Genomic DNA, 14,121 nt, shown 5'->3' with positions numbered 1-14,121 from the left:
GACTGAGCCACCCTGGTGCTTGCAGTAATGACAGCCTTGTCCCGATGCCACTCTCTCTTCCCACTATTGTTGAATTTTGGGCCATCATGTATTCAGTGCCTCAGTGGACAGAGAACCAAACCCAGGTGCTCTCACAAATCTGGAGCTGATTCTAAAGTTTTTTGAGCTCCAGCTCAGCTCAGACCACTGGCACCTGCTTAAGACTGGGTGACTCTGGACACCACTGGCACTTGTTTGACACTGTGGGTGACTGGACTCTGAGCTGGGATGTGCAGTGTCCATGTGACACTCCTTCTCCCCAAGAGTCGTTCAACAACGTGGCACCCTAGGAATGCCATCTGGACCCAGTGGAAGAGGAAGGGCAGGAAGCACCTGGCACCCACTGTTCATACCACCGTCACCCAGTTCCACAATGTGGCTAACTGGAAGATGTTTCCTCTTGATGAAAATCCTAAACACTAACAACAACAAAAAAAAAAAAAGAAAAGAAAAGAAAAAAAGAAAATCCTAATTTTTTTTTCAGCAGGACAAGTGATATTTTCTTTTCTTTATTGTTGAGAAGTTCAGGATCTTATAAGGCTAATTTCTCTCTTTAAGATAAGATGGCATTAGTGCACCGAATACCAATGAAATTCATGCTGATAGCCCTTTTCGTAGCAGTGGCATCTTGATGCAAGTCTTTGTATTCACACGGCCATGACATAGCCTAGAAAATTCAATCAAAGAGAAAACAAGTACAATTTTAAAAAGGGCTCCAACATTTTTTAAAAGGCATCGCTGATGAGAAGCCACACATACAGATTCCTTTAGATGGTTCCTTTGCAGCTGCTTTGGCTGAGGTTTACAGGGCCAGGGTCTGAGGATGCTACTCCCTGCCCATTCACTAAGGTGATCTCCTTTAAGGGCTATGAATAGATTGCCAGAACCAAGAGGAATTTATTTTATTATGTTATTTTAAAATTGGGCTCATTGCTTGATGATACTGTCACATAAAAAATAAAATAGGACTCCTAAAGATTTCAAGAGTATTGTGACAAGCACATAAGAAAAATATCATTTGTTACCTGTGCACATCTTACCTGTGTATATGTTCCTTCAACATAATAAACATAAACTTGTGCCAAAAAATCAGTTTACTCAGCAATTCAAATTCTCCCCAATCCTTGTTAGTTACTATATACTCAAAGCAAATTTTAATGAGGCAGGTGTGTGCTGGACTGTCTTGGAACACCCAAGAAGTCTCATGACTGAAACACCAAAATGTGCTACTTTACATGCACATTGTGGTAGAAAAATGTATTATTCTAAAGTACCACCAAGATAACAGAGAAAGTGGCAATTTTAAACATCTGTATTTCAGTGGTAATTTTCCTGTATACTCACCAAGAGTCATACGCCATAAATCATACGTTGCCCCATGAAAGTTACCATTTTCATTAAAAACCCATGTCCTTCCTACCCAGTACTTGAAACACTGGCACCTTATACAGTCTAAGTACAAGTCTTTCAGCCACTACTGCTTTGTCTAATAAACTCATGGGACTGCACCATGATATATACAGTAGATAATAACACGAATTTGCAAACTGCATAAGTAAAAGACAGTCAAGAGCAGTAAGTGTACTGTGTATGTAGATATAATTAGGAATACTATTGCATTTATTCACGTATCGTTATGTGAATGTAGATATAATGTAGATATAATGTATTGTTATGTGAATGGGTAGAGGTTAAAAATAAAACCCATTAAGAACAGACTAAATTTAATTAACAACATTCTGAATTATGGTCACAGCAGAAAGGATATCAATACATTTTTAAGAATATGGATCCTTGACTGGGCACGGTAGCTCACGCCTGTAATCCCAGTAATTTGGGAGACTGAGGCGGGTGGATCACCTGACGTCAGGAGTTAGAGACCAGCCTGACCAACATGGAGAAACCCTGTCTCTACTAAAAATACAAAATTAGCCAGTGGTGGCGCATGCCTGTAATCCCAGCTACTCAGGAGGCTGAGGCAGGAGAATCACTTGAACCCGGGAGGCGGAGGTTGCAGTGAGCTGAGATTGCACCATTGCACTCCAGCTTGGGCAACAAGAGTGAATCTCTGTCTCATAAATAAATAAATAAATAAATAAATAAATGACTATGGATCCTTGTATAAACCATACAAGAAAAGAAATATTTTGCCAAAGAAATAGAAGTGTTTTGGTCTGTTAATTTTAAGGCTTTCATTTTCCTAATCACTACTTAACATGATTTTGTCACAGACGCTGGCTTCTGTGGCCAATGGAAAACTCCACTAAGTGACTTCACATACTTACCTTCAGTTTCTGTGCTTTATCTTTGTGAAGAAGATGAAATAGAAAATACACACCATGGTCATTTGCCAAGATCAAATGACGCAGGTCAAAGCAATATTTTGCATAAACACTGGCAGACACATGAATATTAAACTCAAGTAGCTCCAAGAAACACTTCTCCATCTTGCTCCTGGGGTAGAAGAAACACAATTAAACCAATAAGACAGTTCTAGTCAAGTGGGTTAACTTAAAAAATATCATTCTGAGCTGCTAGGATGCTCTAAATTCTGTTTTGAAACAAAGGCTGCCTGGTCGGGTTCCTACACTAATGTCCAAGAAAGACACAGTTGCTTTGGGTCTCTTCTGCATCCCAGCACCCCAAGTTTGGGATGAGGGAAAGGTGGTAGCCTCTTCTGCACTCCTGCTGCGGACTCAGGGCTCATTCTTGAGAGTTCCCTTAGGGCAGCTGCACAACTCAGACTCCATGCTCACTCACGAGCCCTGCAATAGCAATCACATGACAAGAATGATGGGTGCCATTTATTAGCTCAGAAGGATCTCCAGGCATTTTTACCAGGACAATAACAGAAAGGGGCTTACTGAAGTAGAGAAGCACCAACAGGAGGACTGGGCACATCACCAAGGCAACAAATGGACCCATGGAGAGCCATCCTATTATCTCAGAGGAGGAAAAACTCTAAGGCTACAAGAAGGATTCATCCTAAATAAATACCTAAGCAAGCTACATTCCATGGCAAAAAGAATCCGCTTCCCTCTGCTCCAGCCCACAAGGCTATGTCAAGGGGTCATAAAGCAAGTTTCTGCTCACCTTAGTATTATGAAGAGTTGAAACTGCCGCTATGACAGGGCAAGGATATTCTTTAAAGTTTGAAAGGCAGAAAAATCAAGGAGAGACATTTTGGCTAGACTAAACCCATTTTATGATGTGATTTCTAGTAGGGCCCTGGCCTTATACACGCAGTGTTGCTCCTGAGTTGGGAATGCAACCCTGAAGTGCTCAGCATCTGTCACCCCTGGCCAGAACGGGATGTGGGGGAGTTGAATGCAGTGGGAAAGGAAAGGGCTGGGACCCATCCTCTGCCACAAGGTCATCCAGCCATCCTCACCAAGGCTAAATTAATAGGTACACAGGGTAAATCTGGCTGCTTTCAGAGTAACCTCTGTAATGAGTTAATTGCTTAAAAATGATCAGTATCTGAACAATATATTTGGTTTCTTGGTTTGAAAGCTCTAATATTTTACCCACTGGCTAAGTCAACAAATGCTTGATGTTCTCCTGTTAAGGGGACAGTCAGACTATGAGCCAAGATGTGGTGATCTCATTTGCTGAACTTAAAACCCAGCTGAACCTACTTCTAAAATTAATTTCCTGTTCACATGTCCATAAGCCTATAGAAATGTAAATCAAATAATATTTGGATAGACAGCTGATCAGGACCCGACTTACTACAGGAATTAATAGCACTTCATGATCCCTTTTTATTTTCTCCACTAGTACATTGTAACTGTGTAGAAATACAGTACTTCACAGAATTAACATGTCTATTAATAGAAGTTTAATCACTGAAGAAAAGCATTCTGTATATAGAATATGCATCTTCTGGGCTTTGTGTTTTTTTTTATTATTATTATACTTTAAGTTCTAGGGTACATGTGCACAATATGCAAGCTAGTTACATATGTATACATGTGCCATGCTGGTGCGCTGCACCCACCAACTCGTCATCCAGCATTAGGTATATCTCCCAATGCTATCCCTCCCCCGTCCCTCCACCCCACAACAGTCCCCAGAGTGTGATGTTCCCCTTCCTGTGTCCATGTGTTCTCATTGTTCAATTCCCACCTATGAGTGAGAATATGTGGTGTTTGGTTTTTTGTTCTTGTGATAGTTTACTGAGAATGATGATTTCCAATTTCATCCATGTCCCTACAAAGGACATGAACTCATCATTTTTTATGGCTGCATAGTATTCCATGGTGTATATGTGCCACCTTTTCTTAATCCAGTCTATCATTGTTGGACATTTGGTTTGGTTCCAAGTCTTTGCTATTGTGAATAGTGCCGCAATAAACATACGTATGCATATGTCTTTATAGCAGCATGATTTATAGTCCTTTGGGTATATACCCAGTAACGGGATGGCTGGGTCAAATGGTATTTCTAGTTCTAGATCCCTGAGGAATCGCCACACTGTCTTCCACAATGGTTGAACTAGTTTACAGTCCCACCAACAGTGTAAAAGTTTTCCTATTTCTCCACATCCTCTCCCGCACCTGTTGTTTCCTGACTTTTTAATGATTGCCATTCTAACTGGTTTGAGATGCTATCTCATTGTGGTTTTGATTTGCATTTCTCTGATGGCCAGTGATGGTGAGCATTTTTTCATGTGTTTTTTGGCTGCATAAATGTCTTCTTTTGAGAAGTGTCTGTTCATGTCCTTCACCAACTTTTTGATGGGGTTGTTTGTTTTTTTCTTGTAAATTTGTTTGTATTCATTGTAGATTCTGGATATTAGCCCTTTGTCAGATGAGTAGGTTGCGAAAATTGTCTCCCATTTTGTAGGTTGCCTGTTCACTCTGATGGTAGTTTCCTTTGCTGTGCATAAGCTCTTTAGTTTAATTACATGCCATTTGTCAATTTTGGCTTTTCTTGCCATTGCTTTTGGTGTGCTAAACATGAAGTCCTTGCCCATGCCTATGTCCTGAATGGTAATGCCTAGGTTTTCTTCTAGGGTTTTTATGGTTTTAGGTCTAACATTTAAGTCTTTAATCCATCTTGAATTGATTTTTGTATAAGGTGTAAGGAAGGGATCCAGTTTCAGCTTTCTACATATGGCTAGCCAGTTTTCCCAGCACCATTTATTAAGTAGGGAATCCTTTCTCCATTGCTTGTTTTTCTCAGGTTTGTCAAAGATCAGATAGTTGTAGATATGCAGCGTTATTTCTGAGGGCTCTGTTCTGTTCCATTGATCTATATCTCTGTTTTGGTACCAGTACCATGCTGTTTTGGTTACTGTAGCCTTGTAGTATAGTCTGAAGTCAGGTAGCGTGATGCCTCCAGCTTTGTTCTTTTGGCTTAGGATGACTTGGTGATGCGGGCTCTTTTTTGGTTCCATATGAACTTTAAAGTAGTTTTTTCCAATTCTGTGAAGAAAGTCATTGGTAGCTTGATGGGGATGGCATTGAATCTGTAAATTACCTTGGGCAGTAAGGCCATTTTCAAGATATTGATTCTTCCTACCCATGAGCATGGAATGTTCTTCCATTGGTTTGTATCCTTTTTTATTTCCTTGAGCAGTGGTTTGTAGTACTCCTTGAAGAGGTCCTTCACATCCCTTGTAAGTTGGATTCCTAGGTATTCTCTTTGAAGCAATTGTTAAAGGGAGTTCACTCATGATTTGGCTCTCTGTTTGTCTGTTGTTGGTGTATAAGAATGCTTGTGATTTTTGTACATTGATTTTGTATCCTGAGACTTTGTTGAAGTTGCTTATCAGCTTAAGGAGATTTTGGGCTGAGACAATGGGGTTTTCTAGATATACAATCATGTCATCTGCAAACAGGGACAATTTGACTTCCTCTTTTCCTAATTGAATACCCATTATTTCCTTCTCCTGCCTAATTGCCCTGGCCAGAACTTCCAACACTAAGTTGAATAGGAGTGGTGAGAGAGGGCATCCCTGTCTTGTGCCAGTTTTCAAAGGGAATGCTTCCAGTTTTTGCCCACTCAGTATGATATTGGCTGTGGGTTTGTCATAGATAGCTCTTATTATTTTGAGATACGTCCCATCAATACCTAATTTATTGAGAGTTTTTAGCATGAAGGGCTGTTGAATTTTGTCAAAGGCCTTTTCTGCATCTATTGAGATAATCATGTGGTTTTTGTCTTTGGTTCTGTTTATATGCTGGATTACATTTATTGATTTGCATATATGGAACCAGCCTTGCATCCCAGGGATGAAGCCCACTTGATCATGGTGGATAAGCTTTTTGATGTGCTGCTGGATTCAGTTTGCCAGTATTTTATTGAGGATTTTTGCATCAATGTTCATCAAGGATATTGGTCTAAAATTCTCTTTTTTGGTTGTGTCTCTGCCCGGCTTTGGTATCAGGATGATGCTGGCCTCATAAAATGAGTTAGGGAGGATTCCCTCTTTTTCTATTGATTGGAATAGTTTCAGAAGGAATGGTACCAGTTCCTCCTTGTACCTCTGGTAAAATTCGGCTGTGAACCCATCTGGTCCTGGACTCTTTTTGGTTGGTAAGCTATTGATTATTGCCAGAATTTCAGCTCCTGTTATTGGTCTATTCAGAGATTCAACTTCTTCCTGGTTTAGTCTTGGGAGCGTGTATGTGTCGAGGAATTTATCCATTTCTTCTAGATTTCCTAGTTTATTTGTGTAGAGGTGTTTGTAGTATTCTCTGATGGTAGTTTGTATTTCTGTGGGATCGGTGGTGATATCCCCTTTATTATTTTTTATTGCATCTATTTGATTCTTCTCTCTTTTTTTCTTTATTAGTCTTGCTAGCGGTCTATCAATTTTGTTGATCCTTTCAAAAAACCAGCTCCTGGATTCATTAATTTTTTGAAGGGTTTTTTGTGTCTCTATTTCCTTCAGTTCTGCTCTGATTTTAGTTATTTCTTGCCTTCTGCTAGCTTTTGAATGTGTTTGCTCTTGCTTTTCTAGTTCTTTTAATTGTGATGTTAGGGTGTCAATTTTGGATCTTTCCTGCTTTCTCTTGTGGACATTTAGTGCTATAAATTTCCCTCTACACACTGCTTTGAATGCGTCCCAGAGATTCTGGTATGTTGTGTCTTGGTTCTCGTTGGTTTCAAAGAACATCTTTATTTCTGCCTTCATTTGGTTATGTACCCAGTAGTCATTCAGGAGCAGGTTGTTCAGTTTCCATGTAGTTGAGCAGTTTCCAGTGAGATTCTTAATCCTGAGTTCTAGTTTGATTGCACTGTGATCTGAGAGACAGTTTGTTATAATTTCTGTTCTTTTACATTTGCTGAGGAGAGCAAGACCACATACTTCCAAGTATGTGGTCAATTTTGGAAGAGGTGTAGTGTGGTGCTGAAAAAAATGTATATTCTGTTGATTTGGGGTGGAGAGTTCTGTAGATGTCTATTAGGTCTGCTTGGTGTAGAGCTGAGTTCAATTCCTGGGTATCCTTGTTGACTTTCTGTCTCATTGATCTGTCTAATGTTGATAGTGGGGTGTTAAAGTCTCCCATTATTAATGTGTGGGAGTCTAAGTCTCTTTGTAGGTCACTCAGGACTTGCTTTATGAATCTGGGTGCTCCTGTATTGGGTGCATATATATTTAGGATAGTTAGCTCTTCTTGTTGAATTGATCCCTTTACCATTATGTAATGGCCTTCTTTGTCTCTTTTGATCTTCGTTGGTTTAAAGTCTGTTTGATCAGAGACTAGGATTGCAACCCCTGCCTTTTTTTGTTTTCCATTTGCTTGGTAGATCTTCCTCCATCCTTTTATTTTGAGCCTATGTGTGTCTCTTCACGTGAGATGGGTTTCCTGAATACAGCACACTGATTGGTCTTGACTCTTTATCCAGTTTGCCAGTCTGTGTCTTTTAATTGGAGCATTTAGTCCATTTACATTTAAAGTTAATATTGTTATGTGTGAATTTGATCCTGTCATTATGATGTTAGCTAGTTATTTTGCTCGTTAGTTGGTGCAGTCTCTTCCTAGTCTCGATGGTCTTTACATTTTGGCATGATTTTGCAGCGGCTGGTATCGGTTGTTCCTTTCCATGTTTAGCTCTTCCTTCAGGAGCTCTTTTAGGGCAGGCCTGGTGGTGACAAAATCTCTCAGCATTTGCTTGTCTGTAAAGGATTTTATTTCTCCTTCACTTATGAAGCTTAGTTTGGCTGGATATGAAATTCTGGGTTGAAAATTCTTTTCTTTAAGAACGTTGAATATTGGCCCCCACTCTCTTCTGGCTTGTAGAGTTTCTGCCAAGAGATACGCTGTTAGTCTGATGGGCTTCCCTTTGAGGGTAACCCGACCTTTCTCTCTGGCTGCCCTTAACATTTTTTCCTTCATTTCAACTTTGGTGAATCTGACAATTATGTGTCTTGGAGTTGCTCTTCTCGAGGAGTATCTTTGTGGCATTCTCTGTATTTCCTGAATCTAAATGTTGGCCTGCCTTGCTAGATTGAGGAAGTTCTCCTGGATAATATCCTGCAGAGTGTTTTCCAACTTGGTTCCATTCTCCCCGTCACTTTCAGGTACACCAATCAGACGTAGATTTGGTCTTTTCACATAGTCCCATATTTCTTGGAGGCTTTGCTCTTTTCTTTTTATTCCTTTTTCTCTAAACTTCCCTTCTCGCTTCATTTCATTCATTTCATCTTCCATCGCTGATACCCTTTTTTCCATTTGATCACATCTGCCCCTGAGGCTTCTGCATTCTTCACGTAGTTCTCAAGCCTTGGTTTTCAGCTCCATCAGCTCCTTTAAGCACTTCTCTGTATTGGTTATTCTAGTTATACATCCTTCTAAATTTTTTTCAAAGTTTTCAACTTCTTTGCCTTTGGTTTGAATATCCTCCCGTAGCTCGGAGTAATTTGATCGTCTGAAGCCTTCTTCTCTCAGCTCGTCAAAGTCATTCTCCGTCCAGCTTTGTTCTGTTGCTGGTGATGAACTGTGCTCCTTTGGAGGAGGAGAGGCACTCTGCTTTTTAGAGTTTCCAGTTTTTCTGCTCTGTTTTTTCCCCATCTTTGTGGTTTTATCTACTTTTGGTCTTTGATGATGGTGATGTACAGATGGGTTTTTGGTGTGGATGTCCTTTCTGTTTGTTAGTTTTCCTTCTAACAGACAGGACCCTCAGCTGCAGGTCTGTTGGAGTACCCAGCCTTGTGAGGTGTCAGTCTACCCCTGCTGGGGGGTGCCTCCCAGTTAGGCTGCTCGGGGGCCAGGGGTCAGGGACCCACTTGAGGAGGCAGTCTGCCCGTTCTCAGATCTCAAGCTGCATGCTGGGAGAACCACTGCTCTCTTCAAAGCTGTCAGACAGGGACATTTAAGTCTGCAGAGGTTACTGCTGTCTTTTTGTTTGTCTGTGCCCTGCCCCCAGAGGTGGAGCCTACAGAGGCAGGCAGGCCTCCTTGAGCTGTGGTGGGCTCCACCCAGTTCGAGCTTCGGGCTGCTTTGTTTACCTAAGCAAGCCTGGGCAATGGCGGGCGCCCCTCCCCCAGCTCGCTGCTGCCTTGCAGTTTGATTTCAGACTGCTGTGCTAGCAATCAGCGAGACTCTGTGGGCATAGGACCCTCTGAGCCAGGTGCAGGATATAACCTCCTGGTGCGCCGTTTTTAAGCCCGTCGGAAAAGCGCAGTATTCTGGTGGGAGTGACCCGATTTTCCAGGTGCCCTCTGTCACCCCTTTCTTTGACTAGGAAAGGGAACTCCCTGACCCCTTGCGCTTCCTGAGTGAGGCAATGCCTCGCCCTTCTTCAGCTCACGCACGGTGTGCGCACCCACTGACCTGTGCCCACTGTCTGGCACTCCTTTGTGAGATGAACCCGGTACTTCAGATGAAAATGCAGAAATCACCTGTCTTCTGCGTCGCTCACGCTGGGAGCTCGCTTTGTGGTTTTTTAAAATGGCCAGATGATTGAATGGCATAACCTTTACAGACACAGCAAATTTTCGGAATAACGGCTACTCAGTTTAACTTACTCTTTAGAAAGGAAAGATATTCTAGGAAGACACATAGATGTTGGAAAATTTTAAGAAAAATCTGATAGACACCAATTTTTAACTATTCAGTTTACACTCAAAATGGGACCACTGCAAACAGTCAACAGCAGGGGGCTGAGACAAATGTCTATTAAGTGCTTTGGTATAATGCTTTTCTTTTTTTTTCCTTTTTTATTTTTTGCGACGGAGTCTCGCTGTTTCGCCCAGACCGGACTGCAGTGGCGCTATCTCGGCTCACTGCAAGCTCTGCCTCCCGGGTTCACACCATTCTCCTGCCTCAGCCTCCCCAGTAGCTGGGTCTACAGGCACCTGCCACGGCGCCCGGCTAATTTTTTTGTATTTTTAGTAGAGACGGGGTTTCATTGTGTTAGCCAGGATGGTCTTGATCTCCTGACCTCGTGATCTGCCTGCCTTGGCCTCCGAAAGTGCTGAAATTACAGGCATGAGCCACTGCACCCGGCTGGTATAATGCTTTTCATCTTCCCAAGATCGTAAACAGAAGCAGCGTGTTCCAAGCATAGCTCCTGGTGTTTCTCAGTTCACACACCAACAGCACTGTTTGGAACTGGTCTTCTTGGAGCTGGCCTCTGCCCTCACTGCTCCTGGAGCTCACTTCTGTGGAAACCTGCACATAGCCCTGCATGCTCTCTGATCTTGTGACTAGAACTCAGAGCCCCAGCCAGCTGAGCCGCATGTTTTGAGAACCATTCAGCTGCCATGATGGTAGAACTAAGTGTTCATGATTACAAATTTGAAACCGGCTTTGCAAAAATTGGAACTGAGAAAATCATGATAGTGAAAGAGAGCTGATCTAACTGACTTCATCTTGCTTCTAACCTCCAAGCTGTCCTTGTTCTTTCCTAGGCAGAGGCCAAACTAACTTCAGGAGAAACTTAGTTTATAGTTTAACTTTGAAACAAAGATGGTAACAGCCCTTTCCCAAAACAAACCTGCTTCCTGCCTGGGGACTGGACTGCCTTTCGAGGACTAACAAATTAGCCACAAGATTAGAAATTATGGTTTAGGAGTCATGTGGCTGAAGGCTGCAAGAGTCCGAACCTCCCCATATTGCTCCTCGGAATAACATCACTATTGTAAAACCTAAGATCAGTGCTTCAGATATTTTGCAGACCCTGTACTGGGATCAGGTGGCACCACCTCAATCAATAAACTTCGTTTATCTGATTTTGTGGCCCCCACCCAGGAGCCGATTCAGTGCAGGAGGACACCTTCCACTAACTGTGATTCCATCTCTGAATGATCAATCAGCACTCCCCACTTTCTGACTCCCTACCCACCAAATTATTCTTTAAAAAACTATCCCAGAGTTTTTGGAGAGACTAATTTGAGTAATAGTAAAACTCTGGTCTCCCATACAGCTGCCTCTGTGTGAATTAAACTCTTTATTGCAATTCCCCTGTCTTAATAAATCAGCTCTGGCTAGGCAGCAGGCAAGGAGAACTCAGGCAGTCACAAATCTTGCTTCCTTTGAGGGACCAGTTTGCAAAAGGATGACTATGATCAAGGCCACTTTAGTGTTTGGAACTTCCAAAGTAATTCCACTTGTTTCAAATTCATTTGCGGTCACACTCTTTGCTAAAATGGCTACCAGAAATATCACCATGATCACTTGGTTTATACTATTAGCAAAGTAATGGCAAAAATGTTTTTTTGTTTTTCTTTTCGAGACAAGATCTGGCTCCATCACCCAGGGCTAGAGTGCAGTGATGTGATCACAGTTCACTACAGCCTCAACTTCCCAGGCTCAGGCAATTCTCCCACCTCAGACTCCCAAGTAGCTGGGACTACTACAGCTGCCTGCCACCACACCCAGCTAATTTTTTAAAAAACATTTGGTACAGACAGGGTTCACTGTGTTACCCAGCAGGTCTTCAACTCCTGAGCTCAAGCGATCCACTCACCTCAGCCTCGTGAAGTGCTGGGATTACAGGCATGAGCCATTGAGCTCAGCTGCCAAGTGGTCATGTTTGAATCTAGATATACTCTGAGGTATATCTACAATAGACACTATATCTTCAATTGTAGACATACACTGAGGTGATTCTGAATGACAGTTTTATCTGGAGTCATAAGTAAAAGTCACAAAACTAACTCATGCCAATGCCTGGCATGATGTTGATCTGCTGCTGCTGCTCAATGTAAACAAAACTGCTCCCTTGTCTTGCACAGATGCAGGCTGCACAGCTATCCTCACTGTCTAGTGGGCACCTAGAAAGGCCCTGCTGGAAATGCCTCCCTGCTCACCCTGCCTGCCAGCTCCAGGGCCCTTCCCTTCACAGCAGTCATGAGGCCGGATTGGAAGGGAGCCCTGGTGAAGCTGTGTTTCAGTGTCGTGTTGATGCATCTTGGAGGAACCCCATGACTCTGCAAGGCTCTTCACACTCTCATGGGCAACTCCAGACACCTGAGTGCTGCTGCAGATGTCTCAGTACCCATGGAGCCTTGTGAGTGTGGTGGGCATGGGGTGATGCCCCAGAAATGCTTCTCACACTGCGGTTGGTGAACGCTGGAGCTTCTAACTCATCAGACCAATTTCCAAACACATGTAACACTCTCAGTGGGGAGGGGCCAGGGCACAGGAATCTGTGGCTATTTAACTTCATATCTCAAGGTTCCTATAAAAACAGATCTTTAGATAAAAGGGAGAAGAAAGGACCAGCAAAAGCAAATACACAATGGGTGACTGAAGTTGAAGCCATAACTTCCCCATAGTCCAGAGGCCTTATGACGTTAACAGTGGCCAATCATTTCAAAGGCCAGATGTTTGTCCCTTAAAAAGGGACTGAAACTGGCAGGCAGCTTCTCAAAAGTTATAAAGATATTTACTGTACTGTGTCATTCTGATAGTACACTTGTAAGAGGTTTGCCAAAAAACAATCAGAAAAATACTTTTCAATTTATCAAGCAGGTTATTACAACAATAACACATCAAGACCTACCCATTACTGCTGGAAAATACAAACTGTTACACTAAAGCTGGATAGAGAGAAGACTGTGGTCTTATACCTATTTCTTTTATCTGCACAATGAAACCTATAAAGATATTTCTTGCAGTGTTAACTTGGAGAGCAAATGGGGCATGGAAAATGGTTACAAATATTGCCAAAATTTTACAAACTCACATGTTCTCAACTGCAATGTCCTCGGGATTCTGGCTGTCATCCACACTCCACAGACCACGATTTCTCCCAACCTTGGAGGCAAGAAGCATGGCTCCGTGGACTATCTTTTTCCAATTAGTAGGACAAAGATCGATGTTAGCACTAGTTAAAAGTCGTTCAATGTACACCTGCAAAATAGAGCGCTGCTCTTTGATTTCAGTTCAGTTTATGTGTGGTGATACGAACATTTAAGAATGAAAGATTTCTTCTGGTTTTGACCAGAAAGTAAGTGCCTTTTAATTCTTATGTTCTGCAGAGACTTTGCTCAGACCAAGCAAGAGGCCAAATCACAATCATAGTGAGATACCTCTGCAGCCTACTCTGCCCGTAGACATTTCCAGATGAATTTCGGTCACAGGGATGACTGGACATCCCTGTAGGCATGAAGAGAGGCACCATCAGCACCTTCACACTCATGAAAAGCAGTACAAACTCAGGCCCAATGCAGATTAAGGTTGTTCAGGAAACACTCCAGTGCCGTCCATGTGCGGCATCACACCTCCCTGGCAGGTAGATAGGAATTTTACAGGTGTGCCATGCTTGAATATGTAATATCCAAGTGATATTGAGAACACTGCTGTCTTCTCCTTTTCACAATAACTAACCCACTCTTGGGACACCAGCTGAGGAACTGCGTGCGGGTCAAGAGCACTTCCCAATGCCTGCTGTGCAGACAGCATGACAAGTGCAGGTCTCTGTGGCTCAGAAATAATCTCCATATTCAGTGCCTTGATAAGGAACGCATGTGTGTGAAAGGAGGGTCCTGCTCACAGCCCCTATTTTCCATGTCTCCACAATCACTTCATGAAAACTCATTTCTTGTCCTACAGTATCTGCATTCAGTCAATTCAGTTGGTTTGAAGGCAGAGACAGCTGTCGGCCTCTGTATCCCTGGAG

At 42.4% G+C, this 14,121-nt stretch overlaps 1 protein-coding gene across 2 annotated transcripts in view; it reads right to left on the bottom strand.

Moving 5' to 3' along the window:
* Nucleotides 1-520: 520 nt before the first annotated feature.
* The window catches only part of LOC112131499 (cyclin-Y-like protein 1B), a 32,537-nt gene continuing 18,936 nt past the window's right edge, over nucleotides 521-14,121 (bottom strand). For both annotated transcript variants that reach the window (XM_063717280.1, XM_054533831.2), the window contains 3 exons: nucleotides 13,186-13,352; nucleotides 2,325-2,493; nucleotides 521-706 (listed from right to left, as the gene is read on the bottom strand). In XM_063717280.1, the coding sequence (XP_063573350.1) occupies nucleotides 593-706; nucleotides 2,325-2,493; nucleotides 13,186-13,352 (450 nt within the window). In that variant the 3' untranslated portion in view covers nucleotides 521-592. The remainder of the gene's footprint in view (nucleotides 707-2,324; nucleotides 2,494-13,185; nucleotides 13,353-14,121) is intronic.

This window comes from Pongo abelii, chromosome 18 (assembly GCF_028885655.2).
Source record: "Pongo abelii isolate AG06213 chromosome 18, NHGRI_mPonAbe1-v2.0_pri, whole genome shotgun sequence".
NCBI lineage: Eukaryota > Metazoa > Chordata > Mammalia > Primates > Hominidae > Pongo > Pongo abelii.
This window is presented reverse-complemented; position numbering and strand designations above follow the sequence as displayed.